Source organism: Leptodactylus fuscus, chromosome 3, assembly GCF_031893055.1.
Source record: "Leptodactylus fuscus isolate aLepFus1 chromosome 3, aLepFus1.hap2, whole genome shotgun sequence".
Classification (NCBI taxonomy): domain Eukaryota; kingdom Metazoa; phylum Chordata; class Amphibia; order Anura; family Leptodactylidae; genus Leptodactylus; species Leptodactylus fuscus.
Window position 1 is genome coordinate 204,823,898 of NC_134267.1, and position 21,931 is coordinate 204,845,828.

General features: G+C 41.8%; 1 protein-coding gene across 1 annotated transcript in view; it reads right to left on the reverse strand.

Annotated features, from left to right (window-relative positions):
* The window catches only part of HS6ST1 (heparan sulfate 6-O-sulfotransferase 1), a 95,406-nt gene extending 77,264 nt beyond the window's left edge, over positions 1 to 18,142 (reverse strand). Inside the window, exon 1 of the mRNA XM_075269077.1 lies at positions 17,277 to 18,142. Coding sequence (XP_075125178.1) covers positions 17,277 to 17,788 — 512 coding nt within the window. The 5' untranslated portion in view covers positions 17,789 to 18,142. The remainder of the gene's footprint in view (positions 1 to 17,276) is intronic.
* Positions 18,143 to 21,931: the final 3,789 nt, after the last annotated feature.

Consider the following 21,931-nt stretch of genomic DNA (forward strand, 5'->3'; position numbering starts at 1 on the left):
TGCCCTGATGGAGAGCCAAGATACCAGTGCTTACAATATAGGGTTGGACAGTCTTGCCAAAACTGACCAACCATCATGTAATGGGTATGTGCAGCCTAAAATTAGCCTTACATATTAATATATCTTGCTCATCAATTTGGGCCTGGGACTATCAAGCCATGTAAAAGGGCCATAAAAAGGAATAGATTACTATTTTTATTTATTTTCATTTTATCTAGACAGTGAAATATCACTTTTTTTCTCATTTGTTTTTATTTTCATACTATATGTTTTGTTAGATGTATGATACGGGGGCTGCCAGCTTGTATGGCCTTCTCTTTTCGGTTAACGTTTAGTGATATGCTTTACAGCAGTCTCATGGCTATCGGCAGCAACAGACTGGAGTTGTCACATTGAGGTCTATGGCGGAGTTTCCTAGACATGCTCAGTACAGGGAGTGGAGTAGATAAGCTGTGATATCATCTGTTGTCAGTAGTGGATACAATGATAGATCAGAGGCGTTACCTTCTATTGTAATCCTCTCTGATCTAAATGAGGAGACTGCTGCAAATAAAGACCATACAGAATTGGCAAGTGTCATTCTATTATTAGGCTTAGCGGCTAGGCTGAATATTGCAAGATGTAGTACTTTTATTACATAAGTAGATAGTGAGATGGACATTTTTCCAATGACACATTCCCTTTAAGCCTGGCCAGATTTGGGTGAAAGTTGGAGTAAAAATGAAATAGAAGTGCTCAGTTGTTCAGCTTCTAGGTCAGGTCAGCCGGTGTTTGCATATCTGTGGGACTACAGATAAAATAGGAGAGAAATGAGAGTGGCTTATCATAAACCTAGAACACAAACACCTCCACTAACACAAACACACAATGACCTGCCAAAACACACAAACTGCACCAGGGGAGCCTGAGCTGACAATGTCGGTGGGGGGTATTTACTAACAACTTGCAAATTCTTAATCGCCATTGTCACTAATCCACTTTGAATCCAATGTAAGAGGGTGATAAAAATAAATATATTATGTTGTTAAGGGGTGTGCACACTTGCATCTCAATGCGTCCAGACCCCCAGTGTGTACATGCATACACAAAACAAGGAGCAGGGTATCCCATACAAAATGGTATTTGGCGATCATGCGGGTACTGATGTGGAATATATAAAAATATCAGTTGGTAAAGGGCAAAATGCAGAAATTAACAAACCCCATGACAAAACTGGCAGGATTGGAGCAACACGGTGGCTCAGTAGTTAGCACTGTACCCTTGCAGCGCTGGAGTCCAGGGTTCGAGTCCCGCCAGGAACGACATCTGCAAGGAGTTTATATGTTCTCCCCGTGTCCCCATTCTACAAAGACATACTGATAGGGAAAAAATAAATAAAAAAATCTGGCAGGATCATCCATCTCAGGCCCGGTTTACATCTGCGTTTGGGTGCACTTGGAGCCCCCCAAAACGGAAACCTAGCCGCATAAAAAAAAAAAAGCAGTTACCTAAGGAAACCCACGGACTCCATAGACTATAATGGGGTCCGTGTGGTTTCCGCATGAAAAATGCGGACTGAAAAGTGTTGCTTGCAGGACTTTTTTCCCCCCGCACATTTCATGCGGCTAGGGGAACGGAATGGCCAGAATGCAGATGTGAACAGGGCCTAATATGTACAGCCCGCTGTGCTTTAAGAAACTCGGCAATGCCAGACACAGAGATTGGTGGGTACTTGAGCGTAAAGAAAAAAGTTAAGCATATGACCTGAACCACCTCTAGACAAGACCAAAACGAATAATGGACAATCTCAAAATTTGCTAAATTGTTTTGCAAATTGCAAAAGCTTATTGTTATAGAAGACACCAATGTAGCAGAATTCTGTAGACTCGTGGGAGATTCAGCTGCGCCATTACAATATACAAGACCCAGTGTTCCTATTATAGGAGCCAGAACTAATATTTAATATCTGGAACCTGAGCAGCACAGAGTACAATAACCCGTGCATGCAGGCTCCCATACCACAGTGGGTGAAATCTGAACAGGTTCCTTTGTTGTGACTACATCTTTTTTTCCCTTAACAGCTATCATATAGGAGCTCATAGCTCAATGAGACCTAGGCAGGACGGCTTTGTCTTAGGACATGTTAGGTCCTGTGCATTAAATTCCCCTTAAGGAGGGCGAAATGTAATGCTAAGGGAGTTGAAATCTTAGCAGCCCTTCCTGAGCCGTCCCTGCAGACCGGGAGCCATCTGGTAAGCACTGTGATAAACCAGTTTCCATGGCATAGAGATCCAGAAACACCCCGTAACAAGATGATCCTAATTGACGTTTTCTTGCACAGCTGGTAAAGCTGCATCTGTCCAACCTCAGGAGCCTTGATGGAGCGAAGGAAATTGTATTGAAAAAAATGGAATTAACCATGCTGACGGTTACGCATTGCAAATTATTGAATCAAACAATGGGGTGTTAAGAGAACCCCCTAGACTCCTAAACAAAAAGACAAGAACTGCTGTGCGGAGATGATAGCGTGAGCCTGACTACTTCATCTCGAGATGAAAGACAAGGCATATTGCAAGAAAACCAAAGCAAGACAATTCTGCCAGGTATATCAGGATCTACCGGATCGAAAAACTTACAGTTCCCATCTTTTTAGATATAGTAATAACAATACAGAAACAAATAAAATAACTCCACAACTTTCTAGGCACAATAAAGAGAAAAAAAACCTTCATAGCAAGTCCAAAAAGAGACGGCACCGCAAATATTTTTGACTTGATCTCAAAAACACAAGACACCAGTAGATCAAGAGTCAACGAAGGTTAGGACCTGGGACCATCTCAAGAGTTTTGGGTGACAAGATGACAATCTTCTGCCATGAACGATGACAGGAACGCTGTGAATTATTCATAGGCAATTATATGAAGATGAGAAGATAAACCCATATGTCTTATACAAAGGGATCATAGACCATAACGGTAGACGATGAATTATTTACAAGACCTATATGTATACAATTGGCCTCATATCTTAGACAAGGTTAATGATCAATAGAGGAAAAAAAAAAAAAAAATCCTATTCAATTGTTACCAGAGACCTAATGGGACGGAGATGCAGAGCCAATGCGTGCTTCAAGAAATTATCCTGAAGCCACCTGCAGGAAATAAGCGATGTGGGACAGACTTCTAATCCAAGAAGTTAAGACAATAGTGGAGAAAGTCTGGCCCGAGTATTTTTTATTTTATTTTTATTTTTAAATTATAGACCACCAGCAGAAACTGGCAGACACATTTTTTGAGCTACAGTATCTTCAGATACCCAATAGAGGATGTCCCCAAGATGCATCTAGGGCGAATACGAAAAGAAAATGGAATTGTCCAGGATTTAGAGTAACCTTTGGCAGCCAAATTCTTATGTAGATTATACTCCTAACCCTGGCGCTCCATTGTCCAAGCCTATCCAATCCCATTGTCACATGCCAGGGCTGCAAGGATCACATGACCAATCACTGGAGATGGAACGATGACATCACTCACATTAGTGACTCCTTACCACTGAGGTCAAATCAAATCAAATTAAAAAAAAGCTTTATTGACACGTCCGAATATACATTTGGCATTGCCAAAGCAAAGAGAGTAGTTAGGGGTGAGGGAGGGGGTGGGGGCAGTCGTGGAGTGAAGTGGGTGGATGGTTTGTGGGTACAATAGTGCTTGGGGTCACCTCGTTCGGTGGCAGGTGGACGATGGACATGTGGGTATTGGCGGGTGTAGGTCTCAGGTTAGGAGTGCCTCACACATTTTTTGGTGGGTCTCTCTTCCCGCTTCACCAAATCCTTTACACAAACCTCAGCGGTTGTTCCAAATCTTGGACAATCCCATTAAGATACTGAGGTTTTTTTTATGTAGATTGTGAGCCCCATACAGGAATCACAACGTAAATAATTTTTTTTCCTTTCAGTATGTCTTTGTAGAATGAGAGGAAATCCACACAAACATGGGGAGAACATACAAACTCCTTGCAGATGTTGTTCCTGGCAGGATTCGAACCCAGGACTCCAGGGCTGCAAGGCTAACCACTGAGCCACCGTGTTGCCCCAAGATACTCAGTTTTTGTGGCGGATCTGTCAGCGGCGTAAAATGGAAGCAAACGTATGCATTAGGTTGGTAATGAAGAAAAACATGTCATTAAAAAAGTGTAAAAGTAGGAGAAAGTACTATGCACTATATATATATATATATATATATATATATATATATTAGATTATATATATATAATTTTTTTTATTTATTTATTTTTATTAGTACTACAGTCTGCTAATATACTTTATTTTATTTGGCAAGATGACAGACAGAATGTATAAAACCATCATTATAAGGGTATTCCCATCTGGTAGAGCAGGCAAACCCCTTCCCCCAGTGACAACCACCAGCTGCAGCAGAAAAGTGTCCTGAAAAGAGGCCGCCACTATCTACAGCACCTCTCTGCTATGGCTAATAGAGGGAGCACCCAAACAGGGTCACTAACTTTACTCCCCCCCCCCCCCCATAAAAATATCTTTTTATAACGATATATGGAGAAGACCTGATGAAATTGCCCTTTTTTTTTTTTTTTTTTTTTTTTTTTTTTAAAGCAAATGTTTTTTTGCAGTTTTTTTTTTTAAACTACTCTCAAATGTTATTAAGCAATCCCAGGCGCCCATAAATTCTCAGCAACACAGTGGTAAAGTGTAGCCCTACCCATTACATTCCACGTCGGCTTCATATTAACTAATCTGATGTCCTTGTATTTATTCCATCAAGGACAAGTTACTGTTTAGGAAATACACACACTATCCAGGATGTCTACGCCAAGAAAATGCACCATTACGAAATCAGATAATCCAGTCTGCCTCGTATAAGATTAATAATAGAGCCAATGATAATCTACTGCATGTCAAACAATACATAGTAATAGCCAGGCATGAAATTACATCATATAGCCTCCAAATCTGCCATGATGGTAGTTGGGATTAATGGAACGGGGACATAGAATTAGATTGGCGTCCAGATAATACACTCGTACATATCAATAAAGACAACACACGTAGTACACGCTCTAAATATCTACCTAAAGTTACCGTAGTCATTGGGAATTTTGGCAGCACCGAGTGTCCCTGAACATGAAGTAGCTTGTTTATGGGAGGACAACGCACAATGACAGCGATGATTCGGCAGATTCCCAGAGAGAAACGTCCAAGACATTTGATAACAGAATCTAAATATTGACGTAGATTAATAAATTCAATTTGGGGCCAGAAAACCCAGTAAACTTCAACAGTATTTAGAAAGTTTGCTCCAAAATATCTAAATCTCTTTATAAAAGTAGAGCATTCAGATCAGTAAATCTCCCATCAAGACTAACACCGAATTCGCCCTATAATAAGGGCTAGCAATGGTGTAAAAACAGGATAGCGCTGTCTATAGGCCGTGCCGGTAATTGCTAAACGTCCCTCTACTAGCTACAGCAGGAGACAATGCAAATGTACACCATGTGTTGCGACACTTCACTTTCTTATATGCAAAATCAATGCACTTCTAAGGCAGCCGGATGTCAAGGAGTATGAATCAGAGTTACAAGTGGCAATAAATATCACGCGGTGCACCGGTCTGAGTAATCTGGTGCTGGATTGTATAAACTCAAGTGCAATGTACATGGATATGAGTAATGTGCTGGATTGTGGATTTCCATGTTTAGTGCACTTGAACATACACGATCCTCATTCACATACATTTCTAAGCTTCAAGTCAGCTGAGCTATTGTGCGGGCGCTGGTCAGCAAAGACCTCAAGGTTATAGCTAGTAACAATCGATCATGTTACAATCATTCAATAAACTATTTTGGGAGAATATAATAGAGCGGACAGAACTACCCATTACATTGGAAGATACCAGTTAAAAGCAGGACTGTGGAGATGTAGTCGTAGTCAGAGTTGGGGGGGGGGGGGGAGTTACTGAGAAATCAAAATCAAAAACATTTTTACCGTAATTATATTCTACAATTATCGTTATTGTAGAATTAATTTGAGGTATAGTTTGTCGCATATTTACTTTTATAGGACTTTTATAGAGGATCTTTTCTGCTTCTGTCTGACCATGGCAGTCCGCCATTTATGAAGGAGTCAGAGAAGGAGGCCGAGTCTTAAAAGGTTTTCCCAGGACATCTGTCATCAATATCAGGTCAATGGAGATCCTTCACTGACAACTGACAACTATTGATCAGCTGTTTGCAGTCGCTGTGGCATGGGTATACACCTCTTCCACTCCCAGTAGTCACATGGCTTGTTTGCAGCTCAGTTCTATTTCATTGTTGGCAACGTACAGACTGGATCTGCCATGGATCGAATAGTGATGACCGATCCTAAGACTAGGACATCGGTATCAGTGTCCTGGAACATCCCTTTAAGGGTAAGTTCACAAGGGGTTTTTCTGGTCAGCCGTATCCGCCTCAAAATCCTGACCAAAAAGACGGCTACCACTGAAATCAATGGGAACCGGTCAGTTCTTTTCTCAGGGAGCCGGAATAAACCGAAGCGAGATGCCCCGAATAAAAAGAAGCGAGATGCTCATTCTTTCAGGAGGATTCGCCTCGCGACATCTGCCTGAAGACACTCCTTGCCCACTAGGCCCATTCATTTGGGCCTAATCCGGAGTGGAGTGCACTGCACCAGCATCCAGTCACAGCTACCTGTATTTTGGACCAGAACCTGAGGTGGCCTCCGCCTCAGGTTCCGGTCCAAAAAACCCTGTGTGAGCTTACCCTAAGGATCACCGGCAATGTAACATCATCCAGTAACACGACAATATTGAGGAAGCTTCACCTGTCCACCATAATGGCTGCAAGCAATTTTTTAATCAATACTAAATTTCTGCAATTTTACCTTAATTTACACAGGACATCATACCATCAAAAATGGTACATTATGAAGAGATTTGTTTCAACCTATGAAGCGACATTAAAAAGTCAAAAAAATTCAATAGCTACAGATCAGACAATGTAGACGCATCTACCAAATATCTTGTTCGAAAGCAACAGCTGAATCCCAAATTATCCCCAAATTGAGGCCATGGATTGTTCCGCTCGCATTGTGCTCTCTGCGCGGCACATTACGCCATTATGTGATTAAGCACCCTCGAGTGGAGTAGGATTCATTATCAACTCAATTACTATTATTTGGTGTACTCAGGTGTTCACGTCTGGAGCAAAACATTTGTTTTTGGTGCTTTTCTCACGCAAAAGGGATCCCCAGAGAAGCTCCTCTGCTGTAGGTAGTGATCATAGACCTTTACTGGTGTCCTAAGGGAGCAGCCATATTAACATCCGGCCTGTGGTGCGTAATAAGCAGAAAACCAGTCACTCAAAAACTAATATGAACGTTCCATGGAAATGGTAACAATTTTGTGGTCAGGACATAAAGGCATTAGTTCCTGGCCATTGGTTCCTGTCATACATGGTACAATGGACACAATATGCAAACAGGGTACGTGTATATTCCTCGCACAATTACGGTTTAATCACCATGACTGTGAGTGTAATCGGTCACGTCTACGAGACGCGGAGACAAGTCCTCAATTCTTTGTGACAATGTGGTAAATTTCAATCTGTCTGAACTGGTCATTTCAGTCACACAGTGAAATGTGCAGCAAAATCCACACGCAACATGGTCACGTGTCACGGATTTGCAAAATCCATGATGGAAACGATCTGAGGTTAGGACCCGAATGCAAAGATGGCTGAACCTTTGCCTGCAGTTTTACCAAGTATCACATTCTTATTTAGGATTTTTATGGCCTTGTGGCTTCGCAAAATAATTTAAAAAAAAAAAAAAAAAAAAAAAAATGCAGTAATTCATAAACTTGGTTCTTATTCTTGCGGCAGAGTGAAGCTGGATTCTCACAAAAGAAGTGCAAACCGTACACCGACAAAAATGGGACATGACCTATATTTTGACAATCCGTGACAACATGATCATGTGAATAGCCTCCATTCACCAACATTGAAATTAATGTTGCCATGAGAAGTCTATCACACTGTAACCTTACGCTATATGTAGGGGAACCCAGATGATAGAGGGCAATATATTTACAATTCGGAAAGAGAATATTCTTTAAGGGGGACCTTTCACCACCTTTTCCCGAGCAGTTAGTTTTGATGTCCGATATGCTAACTAGATTCTCTAATGTCAAGTGGGTGGCGTCAGGCAGGAGGAGGCAAAGGGGAGTGGCTAAACTCCAAACAGAGGCAGCCAATGTCAGAGCTCAAATTCACACCCCTAGCCTGTTCCTGCCTGACACCGTCCTCCTGACATTAGAGAGTCTGGTTGGCTTATCAGATACCAAAACTAACTGTACCAATTGCCCAGGAACGGTGTGTGTGTGTGTGGGGGGGGACGACACAAAATAAGGAGAAAAATGCAGTGGAGAGGCGCCTCTCACAGGATGAAATGAACTCAAGTTGGTGGAGATAATGAAAGGTCCTCTTTAAGGTAAAGGCTGCATTCACAACTGCGGCAGGTTGGAGACTGTCGCAGTGTTTGCCGAAAATCGGTAGAGCAAAAGTCCTGCATGGAGGACTTTTCTGCGCTGTTTTCAGTTTTAAAAATGATGGACACCCAACAGACCCCAATGGGGTCCACTGAGGTTAATGCTATTTTAGCGTTTTGCCTCTCCATTGCTCTACAATAAAGAGCCATTGGTATCGTGAACCTAGTGCAAGACCCCATGTGTCGGCCCGCTGCAGGAGGTCACAGCGGATTCAACCACACTTATAGATATGTGTCTGGCATTTGCTGCTTTAAGCCTTGATTTATGAGGGAAGTCGCCCAGTATAAAAAAACGTGTTTTCTAACAGCCTACCAGGATACTATAGAAATCATAGCAACGGGAAAACCTATGAACAGATCATCTAAAACCAGTTAAAAGAAACAATGTAAAAACACAAAAACCCCACAAACCTACAATTCTTATTTGTACAGAGAAGAAAATGCAGTAAATCAATCATAATAAGGAATAATAAAGTCAGCTGAAAAGGCGAGGGGGGGGAAACGCACGGGGTAGGCGTAGCCTGACATTAAAGTGTCAACGACTGAATGGAGATTACACAATTCTTACGAGTCTTGACATTTACATGACGCGCATATAGGCAGGCGAGTCGACAAGTGGAAACAAAATAAATGGAATTGTATTGTAGTGGAGTACTAACAGAGAGAGAAGGAGAGCGCCATCTCAAAACGACGCACACGCTAGGTGGCTCTTGTATGTAAATGTAAACAATCCATTAGGAGTTTACAATAGATGAGCTCACAACGACCGGCACGCTGTGAGGTGGTATCGCGGTAATCACAGACAAAGAACAATTCTGCACATAATGAAGGCGGCACTATAGGGAGGCCGAGTCAACAGACCGCGGATAAAGAGTACAATTGCAATCCCAAAAAACACGAAAATACGATCGGTCGCAAATGATGATTACATCGCTTAATGGGACATAATGTGGCTTCTCCTCTACGGTAAATAAATGGCAAGGTCTAGTCGTGAACCTTGTAGGATTTTAGCAGCCGTCTTCACCAGACCAGAATAATCACCAGACTTTCCCTTGAAAAGTTTTTGCAATTCTGGATTTTCTCTTTGAAATGTTAATTTTGTAGACGGCGCACAATGTCGCTTTATTAACAGGATTGTTACGCGTGTGCTCCAGCTGTCAACCGGTGTCATTATACATACAGAGTGTCGGTTTTATATGAAATATGCATTTTACCTTCTACAGACCAGTTAGAATTTTTACCCAGAATAATTTTTCAAAAATTAGAAAGTATTTTTTTTTTTTAGTCCTATTACTTTCTAGAAAAGCTGCAGGACAAAAATTAGGGTCGCCATTACGGCTTCTTCAGTTAGGCTACGGCTACACAAGTCAGGGTGGGTTCACACCTGCGCCCGGTCTCCGCTTCAGCCAATCCGGCTTCCGGCGGGTTTCCGTCTTCTGCCCGAGAAACTGGACAAGGGACCAGAAACCCGGCGGTCAGTTTTCAAACCCATTTGCTAGAATGGGTTTGCAAAGTGACTGCCCGTGAACGTCTTCTGCCTCTCTGCAGCCAAACCATTTTTTTTTTAACCTGACACAAAGTCGGACATGCAGGACTTTGTGTCCAGAAAAAAAAACAAGTTTCGTTGCGGACAGGCAGAAGACACACACAGGTGTCACAGGGCAGAAAACAGAAACCGGCCAGATTGGCTGAAGCGGAGACCGGGGCGCAGGTGTGAACCAGCCCTCACGCCAATAAAACTATCATGCGACTTGTCCATGACTCATTTTCATGCAACTTTTTTAAAGCTGTAGACATGTCGTATACAATTCTCAGACACATGCAACTTCCATTGAAGTCTAAAGGTGGAAAAGTCTCATGCAATTTGTGATTGTCGTACGTCGCGAGGTGACACCACTGTATGTGACAAGTCGCCATGTAGCCCTAGCCTTTACCACAGTCATATTGGAAATCCAAAAATATGGGCAGCAGGGTGGCTCAGTGGTTAGCACTGCAGCCTTGCAGCGCTGGAGTCCTAGGTTCAAATCCTGCCAAGGGCAACATCTGCAAGGAGTTTGTATGTTCTCCCCACTCCATGTTTGCGTGGGTTTCCTCCCACACACCAAAGACATACTGATAGGGAATGTAGATTGTGAGCCCTATATGGGACAGTGACTGACGAGATCTGTAAAGTTCTGCGGAATATGATGGCGCTATATAAGTAAGCATAATAAATAAATAATGGGAAAAAGTAGCAACTCATGTGGTGGTCAACATGGCAGCCATATTTGGTAAAGCTTGGTCAATTCCTGGAAAACCCATTCTTTTTTCCTCCAGTAAAACAAATATTAAATCCTACATATGGGCTAATATTAAATACTGGCCACCAAGTAAAATCCAATATACAGTATATTGGTAGTCAAGAAGTGGTCAACCATTACTCAATGCTATGGTCGGTTTACAATCAGGTTGTCAAGACTCTCGGGTGTCGGCGAGACACTTGCCCATCTACTCCCACATACAAGACAAAACTAGAACTTCTGATACCGGTACAATAATTCCATTTCTATAGCGAATTCCTTTGGAAACCCTCCGCTTTTATTACGCCATTAAAGTGGGTAAAATGATGTCTAGCAGCCTCTTAATTCCTGTCAGAGCTAGTCCTGGTATATATATTGCTCAATGATGTTGGAGAGTCATAGACGTCTGTACAAAGCTGCCAGTTTATGGTAGCTGTAGTCGGAATTTACGTGGTACTCACATAGTAGCTTACTGGGACCAACGCCAGCAATCTACGGATGATGAATGAACTGAAAACAATACGGTAACCCCTCGCCGCACAAATCTGAATGTACAGTCCTGTCTTTACAGCTCAGGATAGGTAAGAAAACTCACTGAAGAACGAGAAGGAAAAACACAGGTAGTTTCAGGAAAAGTTTTCCAAATGACTGGAGATTTTTTAACATTTCATCAAAATGGAGGAAATGCTTAAAGAGGAATTCCAACCACATGGGATAGCCAGAAGCCAACAATAAACATTCCTAAGTTAAAGGGGTTTCTGGGATTTCAGAAAACTAATCTCATTTGCCCTATTACTGGCCATGGCTCATAGCCATTGTATCAGTATGGCCAATGGACAGACTTTTCTCCCTCCCCAGATCCCTTAAATTTTTTTTACTCAAACTAGCACTAAAGATAGACATTGGACAAAACTGGAGATATAGGTGGAAGTAGCCAAACATCAAATATGTATGAAGGTCTGCAGACTCTTCCCCTCACCTGGGTCTAGACGCAGCTTTCTCCCCTCTCCCCATTCATAACATATTCAGCCGAGTAAAATGAAGGGAAGCGATAACTGCTCAAACTTTGTTAACTTTTCTGAATAGGTTGGACTTTCAAGTATAGACATTATAGAATGACATCATACGGTTCCATTTTTAAAGCCATTATCATTCTCTAGGTGAATTTGTTGTCCTATCGGACGCCGCACGGTGGCTTTAGGCATAGTGACGCTTCAATGCAGCTTTAATAGACCGCGCCGTTTTGGAAATTTCCATCATCAGAGGTCAAAGTTCCCCCATATATAGTACATTTTGACATATCCCATTATCTTCCACCCAATAGAGGGGACTATCCTATTTCAGCAGTGGTCCTAACCCCCCGACTACATGTTTTTGACCTGTAACCTACCCCTACATGTATTTTATAGAACTTTGCAATGAAATAAAAATGATTATTAAAAGATAAAGGCCCGGCTACAAAGAGCGACTGCCAACATGTGAACCAAGCGGCATCATACTGGCGGCAGCTGGTCCAGAATATAAACGACATCCTTATCTCATTAGCATAATAAGCGATGCTCGTTATCGTTAGCCCAGGACCAATAATCACTGGGGATAAACGGGCCTTTTGTCAGTACTATTAGAGGTAGGCAGGAACTTATCTGCCGCTCACAGATACCTCGCTGATCTCTTTCGGCGTAATATATTTAGCCTTCCCCGCTCTGGAGAAAGCTGCTATTTCATGCTTGCAGTTTTGTGCTGCATCCTCCAGGGACAGACGCTTATTCTGTTATTACAGCCCGGCTAATGAATCAGCACTGGGGACGGCTCTCATCCTGCTATATACATCAGCCCGACCAAGGGCTTGCTGCAGATTTCCTCCGCAGCGGAGCCCTGCTGTGCAATATGTATGTGCACACCGACTGCTCGACACACAATGCACAACACATCAGGCTGGACACCGGCCAGAGGAGAAGTGGATTGGGAATTAGCCAGTTCACTGAAAAAATACACTTATTGCAAAATTCAGTTATTATATTCAGCCCCAGGCAGTAAAATTTGGGGAATTCAGTGCCCCTATTCAAGTCACTGGTATCTATAATGCCAACCCAAGGCCTCATTCACAAGTCTACTTTTTTATAGACATGTCCTGTCGCGGATTTCCGAAGATAGCGCACAGGCCTGTTATTTTTTGCCATGTCGGTTCAACATACGGGTGAAACATGCGCAAACCGCCCCAAAATAGAGTTAATAAACTGAATAAAATGTCCACTGAATAGAAATAAAAAACGGATCCACCTGGTGCCTATGCTAAACAGGGACAGCACATGTATATCAAAAACTGACATCTTAATATGGCCTTATTCACACATCCAAGTTTGGAGATGTCTCGGGGCAACATGGTGGCTCAGTGGTTAGCACTGCAGCGCTGGAGTCGTGGGTTCAAATCCCGCCAAGCACAACATCTGCAAGGAGTTTGTATGTTCTCCTCGTGTTTGCATGGATTTCCTTCCATACTACAAAGACATACTGATTGGAAAAAAAAACGCACATTGTGATCCCTATATGGGGCTCACAATCTACAGGAAAAAAATAAATAAATTTGGAGATGTCGGTTTAAGATATGGACTGCATGTGCACCAATGGATTTTAATAGGCTTATGCAGACATCGGTGGAAAAAGGACGGAGACCACCATAAAAAGGTCTAAATTAGATTCTGTAGAATCTCCAAGGCCAAATATTGCAGCAAGAACTCAGACTGTAATATCTGGCTTTATTGCAGCCATCTGACACTGACCGATCAACACTTTACATGGCTGCATTAACAAAAACATTGTCCAACTTTTGCATCAGGAGAAAAAAAAAAGTGGTTACTCTGTCAACGGAGATGAGAATCCATCAAAGTATGGGGAAACATCAACTATCTAGCAAGGTAGCCAAGAAGTGGTTAAACATGTCTGTACACAAAAAAAAACAAATCCCTTTACTTGTCTATAGAGAAGTTGGAGGGGGGTCTAAATTTTGCATTTCTCTCTTTGAAACCTAAACATTCCTCCATTGGAGGTGATAAGGCTCAGCAGACATGGAGTTTGTTTATCGTTAGCTTTTAATTAGGCGAAGTTTTCCATTTGAATTAATTACAATTTACAAGTGAATGGGAGAGGCAGCTCAGACCTCCAACCTCCAACACAAGGCTCCAGGGCGTAGCGCCACATGGAAAGTCATAGAAACACCTAAACCTAGGAGTCCTTCAGTCCAGAATCACCCGGACCTAGGAGTCCTTCATTCTAGAATCACCCGGACCTAGGAGTCCTTCAGTCTAGAATCACCCGGACCTAGGAGTCCTTCGGTCTAGAATCACCCGGACCTAGGAGTCCTTCGGTCTAGAATCACCCGGACCTAGGAGTCCTTCGGTCTAGAATCACCCGGACCTAGGAGTCCTTCGGTCTAGAATCACCCGGACCTAGGAGTCCTTCGGTCTAGAATCACCCGGACCTAGGAGTCCTTCAGTCTAGAATCACCCGGACCTAGGAGTCCTTCAGTCTAGAATCACCCGGACCTAGGAGTCCTTCAGTCTAGAATCACCCGGACCTAGGAGTCCTTCAGTCTAGAATCACCCGGACCTAGGAGTCCTTCAGTCTAGAATCACCTGGACGTAGGAGCCCTTCGGTGTAGAATCACCTGGACCTAGGATTCCTTCGGTCTAGGGTCTAGTAGATCCTTCTCTGATCCGTTATATACAGTATTTATTAGCTTTGTTCAGGGCCAGATGTAAACGTTACCCGTGGCTGGAGGATTGTCAGACAATAGTCGTCAGCCCCAATTACCCTATTAACTCGGGTAAGAGGAGCAGCTACAAACAACCCTGGTGCCGAGTCTCTCCTTGGCATGCAATAGGCTTAGACAGGGGACAATATATGTAATTATATATAGATACATAGATTATATAATCAACCACAACCCTATATCCCAATATAATACATCCGTATTAGACAGGTATTAAAGGGTATTTTAATGACAGATCTTCTAGCAGCAAGAACAAGTTATTACGGGGTCGGGTGGGGATCCCAGCCCTTGCTAAACTTTTCTGACATGCGAGCGTCACTCTATCCCCTAGGGCAAGAGCTTTAAAGTCTATAGCTAAAGATCAATATAATAGTAATAGAAGACTATATACGGTATAATACATATCTCCTCCTGAAGGTCACATGATGATACAGGTAAGATTCTGTTCACATCCGCCCCACCCATATAGCAGGATACGTTTGTACAAAAGGAAAAGAAAATCTATACAATTGTATCCTGTAACATATCCATAACCTTTTATGAGAAACTCCACCATAAAGAATATCCTATCACCCGTCCGACAGTGTTATACTCGCTTTACGCTCCAAAGAATCCCATAACCTTCAGCCTGCGACACTATACATTTATACAGGTATACATTTATTGGTCCTCTTCTGACTATAACAAAATATATCTAGCTATATCCCCCGTATACAGTCAAAAAAAACCCTGCCATCTGACATCTTTACAGCACACCACTACTAGGATACGATATCACTTGCATCCGAGGACTGGGACCCCACCGATACTTAGAATGAGGGTGCCACGGGGCTGGTTTAGCCTTGTATCCCATTCTAAGTTTGTGGCTTGGGTGCTGCAACATGGACCAATTCAAGATCTCCGGCTCCATGCAGACAACCAGATTATTTTACCCATGTGCCAACAGTTTTTTGGAACATAGCACATGGACCCATTTATTTATACGTACACTGGGACGAGACTATGGGTTACAAAACTGAGCATGGGCCCCTTTACTATTCGGAAGCATTTTATGGACATAAAAATTTGCCACAACAATCTTATAACTCCATTTTAAGACTATGCCAAATTTCGGCCCAAGCCCTACCACTCCATGACCGCCCCTCCCCCACTTCTCATTAGAGGCTCTCCCTCCGTGATTTATGGCCTCCTACTTTAAAAGCTTTTGCTTTAATAAGTTTTTTCCTTTCTACCTTTCATCAGCAAAGAACATTCTATAGAAATCAATGAACGCTCCATATCTGGAAGACACTTTGTCCCAGATATGCCTGAATGAATAACCTCTGTAAAATATACTTATCCAATTATCTAATGCTGCATAAAACCGCAGAGGATAGTTTAACCCCGTAAAAGACACAGAGGACAATTAGTTCTAGGCTGCAATCGTGTAGGGAAAAAGGGATTTGCTGGCGCCTATAGATTCAGCACATAGGGTCCAACATTGTTTCCATAGAACGTTCAAAGCCAGGAGAAGGCAAGGAAGGAAGGGTCATTTTCTTGTGACCTCCAAGGGGCCGTAGGAATACCTTAGCCGAGGAGCCGAGCTGAAGCCTGGAGTTTTTCTGATGCACATAACAGAAATATTTCAAGGTAAGGAATTTGCACATTGTGAAGAAGTTGACAGAGCAGAAAACATCAGCCGAGACCTTCAGGGTCATGTGTTATTATTCAACTAAACAATGGTCATGATCTCAGTCGTAATAACCGGAGTAATTCATTATATCTAAGAGATCTGGCCTAGGGCGATCCAAGAGTAACGTCATAGGAATAAAGACGTTCGTACATAAGGAGATGTCTCATCGGGGGCCCGTGGTGGCTCTTGGGTAACCTTACTGTTCTCAGATGTTGTCTTGGATTTTCTAGAATGGTTGTTGGGAGGTTTTGTGAAAATAAAGGGTTAAAAAGTGGATGTTGTAGGACCATCATAGGTCTACTACTGGGGAGAGGGACACAGTGCGAGACACGGGTATTGTCGTTGTGGTACAACAAACCAAGATCATCTCCATAGACATCAATTTGACACGTGAACCATCTCATTCACGTGTTTGGTCTACACTACCAAGAAGTCAAGATTTCCAAAAAGAAGCTACCTATGACATCGAACCACCTTAGATATTTACGGCATATCCACAGGATAGACAATAATATTACATAGGTGAGGGACCCAGTAATCTCAAGAAACGGTGCCATTGGTCTCAGTCTCACGGCCACTGTGAGTGGGGAGGTTGCTGCACATAGACAACTTACTACTCACAAAACCTGCAAGACGGGGATTGGGCACCCCCGTTCTATGGACGAAAAAAATGACCACCTCTAAAGTAATGTAGGAAGAAGATCTAAATGCGTTAAAAAGTATTCTACTAAGGAGGTGCTCTTCTCAAAAAAAGCGCCAAGAGGGCAGAATATATGGGAGAACTGAAGATCTGTTGCAAAAATACGGTTTGGCTGAAAGGGTGGTCTTCTCAAAGCAGGGGTCTCACTATATTTTGGCCTAAACAGATCAGAAGAAGTCAAGTTGATATTCTGTCAATGAATGATTGCCCTGCGTTGTAGGTTATCTTGCTAGAACTTCCAGTTCCATAGGTCGTCAGAGCCCGAAACACAAGAAGCCCTGAGTGCCTAGCGATGTACCCACCTTATGTTCTTCATAGAGGTCTCCTTTTTGTCCAGTACCCCTGGCACGCAGTTGGTGAGCTCCGTCCAGTCCGCATGCAGTCCACAGCTCCAACCAGTGGAGAAACGGGAAAATAACCAGGTCTCCTTCCTGTTGGGTCTGTAGCAGGTACACTTCTTCTGGCCAGGTCTACAGTCACAGGGCACCTCCAACCTGACGTTCTGCACCAGGTGTCGCCCAAAAGTGGTGCCCCCGGTCTTCTGGATGTGCAGAAAGACAATCACATCGTCCCCTTTCATATCAAAGGTCAAGGAGCGATCCAGATCCCTCACTGGGAAAAAGTACTTCTTAACATAGTGAGGATCTGGGGTAGGGAAAAGGTCCATGTCCTCCTGGTAGTATCTGCTTGGAGGTCCCAAATTAATCCCTGGCCCCACATACTGGTACAAGATCAGCATGAAGAAGACTGAGCCAGCCAAGATCAGCAAGAATTTGCTGGTCCTCTCAACCATGGTCCTTCCAACACACTTCATATGTCACCATCTCCCAGGGTTTCCAGGCAACTGTCCTCTCCTTCCTGGTGGCTTCCCTGAGAAGCTCCAACGCAGCAGCGGGCAGGATCGTCAGCGCTCCGGGGACCTGTGTGATCCAAAGTGCTGAGGCGGGAGGGAGGCTGAGAAGCAGGCGGCTCTCTGCTCCGGCTTATATGTGGCAGCGTCTCCTCCTCCCAGGTGACCTCGTCCTCCGCCTCCTCACCGCCACCGAGCTGCCATCCCAGGTGGTGTCCTCCAGCAGACCTACGGAGATCTGTGGCTCCCGGCAGCTTCCCAGCCTCCTTCCTGTCCGTACACCACCATGATCACAGCCCAGCATGCACAGCGCCTGCTCCTACTACACACCTCATTTGCATACACTCTCGGCGCCCGCTCACTTCTCTGGTTCTCGTCAGCCGCCCGCGCGCTTTCTCTGCTGATTCATTTTAACCCTAGAAAGCCCTTCACACGGCAATCCTACCTATCCCAGTCATTATGTGGAGGCTCAGAGCTAGATGTATATATACTGTATACTGTAGGGCTCAGAGCTAGATGTCATATATACTCTATATACTGTAGGACTCAGAGCTATATGTGATATATACTGTAGGACTCAGAGCTAGATGTTACATATATACTCTATATACTGTAGGACTCAGAGCTAGATGTTATATATATACTGTAGGACTCAGAGCTATATGTTACATATATACTTTAGGACTCAGAGCTATATGTTATATATATATACTGTAGGACTCAGAGCTATATGTTACATATATACTGTAGGGCTCAGAGCTATATGTTATATATATACTGTAGGACTCAGAGCTATATGTTATATATATACTGTAGGACTCAGCTATATGTTATATATATATATATATATATATATATATACTGTAGGACTCAGAGCTATATGTTACATATATACTGTAGGACTCAGAGCTATATGTTATATATATATATATATATATATATATATATATATATATATACTGTAGGACTCAGAGCTATATGTTACATATATACTGTAGGACTCAGAGCTATATGTTATATATATATATATATATACTGTAGGACTCAGAGCTATATGTTACATATATACTGTAGGGCTCAGAGCTATATGTTATATATATACTGTAGGACTCAGAGCTATATGTTACATATATACTGTAGGGCTCAGAGCTATATGTTATATATATACTGTAGGGCTCAGAGCTATATGTCATATATACTGTAGGACTCAGAGCTATATGTTATATATATACTGTAGGACTCAGCTATATGTTATATATATATATATATATATATATATACTGTAGGACTCAGAGCTATATGTTACATATATACTGTAGGACTCAGAGCTATATGTTATATATATATATATATATATATATATATATACTGTAGGACTCAGAGCTATATGTTACATATATACTGTAGGACTCAGAGCTATAAGTTATATATATATATATATATATATATATATATATATATATATATACTGTAAGACTCAGAGCTATATGTTACATATATACTGTAGGACTCAGAGCTATATGTTACATATATACTGTAGGACTCAGAGCTATATGTTACATATATACTGTAGGGCTCAGAGCTAGATGTCATATATACTGTAGGACTCAGTGCTATATGTTACATATATACTGTAGAACTCAGAGCTATATGCCATATATACTGTAGTGCTCAGAGCTATATGTTATAAATACTGTAGGGTTCAGAGCTATATGTTACATATATACTGTAGGACTCAGAACTATATGTTACATATATACTGTAGGACTCAGAGCTATATGTTACATATATACTGTAGGACTCAGAGCTATATGTCATATATACTGTAGGACTCAGAGCTATATGTTATATATATACTGTAGGACTCTACATAGAAACTCTACATCCTACTGGGAGAAGAAGAGGCCACTGTGGAGATCGCTGCCCAATACGTGTCCAGCTGTCACCAAACAAGAGGAAGATGAGACTCCACGGACTGTTATATTTATCCCAATACACCCGCCCCCCCCATATAGCGGTCACCAACTAAGAGGAAGATGAGACTCCACGGACTGTTATATTTATCCCAACACCCGCCCCACCCCCACCCCTCCCACCCCCACCTCCCCATATAGCAGTCACCAACGAAGAGGAAGATGAAACTCCATGGACTGTTATACCCCAAACCACCCACCCCACCCCCACCACTCACCCACCCGAGTCCAACTCCCCCCCCCCCCCACACTTTACTAGCTTTGGCAATGCCAAATATCTATTCGGACGTGCCAATAAAGCTTTTTTGATTTGATTTGATTTATATGTTACATATATACTGTAGGACTCAGAGCTATATGTGATATATACTGTAGGGCTCAGAGCTAGATGTTATATATACTGTAGGACTCAGAGCTATATGTTACATATATACTGTAGGGCTCAGAGCTATATATCATATATACTGTAGGACGCAGAGCTATATGTTACATATATACTGTAGGACTCAGAGCTATATGTTACATATATACTGTAGGGCTCAGAGCTATATATCATATATACTGTAGGACTCAGAGCTATATGTCATATATACTGTAGGACTCAGAGCTACATGTTACATATATACTGTAGGGCTCAGAGCTATATATCATATATACTGTAGGACGCAGAGCTATATGTTACATATATACTGTAGGACTCAGAGCTATATGTTACATATATACTGTAGGACTCAGAGTTATATGTGATATATACTGTAGGGCTCAGAGCTAGATGTTATATATACTGTAGGACTCAGAGCTATATGTTACATATATACTGTAGGGCTCAGAGCTAGATGTCATATATACTGTAGGACTCAGTGCTATATGTTACATATATACTGTAGGACTCAGAGCTATATGTTACATATATACTGTAGGGCTCAGAGCTATATGTTACATATATACTGTAGAACTCAGAGCTATATGCCATATATACTGTAGGCTCAGAGCTATATGTTATAAATACTGTAGGGCTCAGAGCTATATGTTACATATATACTGTAGTACTCAGAGCTATATGTTACATATATACTGTAGGACTCAGAGCTATATGCCATATATACTGTAGGCTCAGAGCTATATGTTACATATATACTGTAGTACTCAGAGCTATATGTTACATATATACTGTAGGACTCAGAGCTATATGTTACATATATACTGTAGGACTCAGAGCTATATGCCATATATACTGTAGGCTCAGAGCTATATGTTATATATATATACTGTAGGGCTCAGAGCTATATGTTACATATATACTGTAGGACTCAGAGCTATATGTTACATATATACTGTAGGACTCAGAGCTATATGTTACATATATACTGTAGGACTCAGAGCTATATGTTACACATATACTGTAGGACTCAGAGCTATATGTTACATATATACTGTAGGACTCAGAGCTATATGTTACATATATACTGTAGGACTCAGATCTATATGTTACATACATACTGTAGAGGCTCAGTGCTATATCTCTCTATATTATAAAAATGAATTCTTGTGATATATATACTGTTAGGACTCATAGCTATATGTTATATATAGTAGGGTTTTTATTATTTTTTTTATTATTTATTATGAAGGTATTACTAGTATTATTTTTTTCTACTTGGTGTTACTACTGTATTTTCACGAAGAATTCGTTTTTGCTGTAACAGTATTTTACCTCCACAACCAAAGTTAAATAGACATTCTGAATCACGTGTCGCTTTGTTATTTTCTTGTTGTTATTGGATTTTTATATCTATGGTGTATGGACACAGGCCATTGTTTTACGTTTTCCTCAATTGTTTGACCTCAGAAAAGATATAACATAATCGACTCTGTAAGGCTACGTTCACATTTGTCCTGGAGACTCTATTGCAAAATCCACGGATGAAAAAGTTTTGCACGGCTTTTCTAAAATGTCTGACATTAGCTTTGGGCTAGAAATACACATTTATTATGACTAATGAATTATCCCGCTGGCATGATATACTCCAAAATCATTAAGAAGCCGGAGCCTCTTAGGCAAGCAGCATTTTTTTTCTCCACATGTTTTGTGCGGAAATCAAGCATAAACCACATGGACCGCATTACAGTCTAT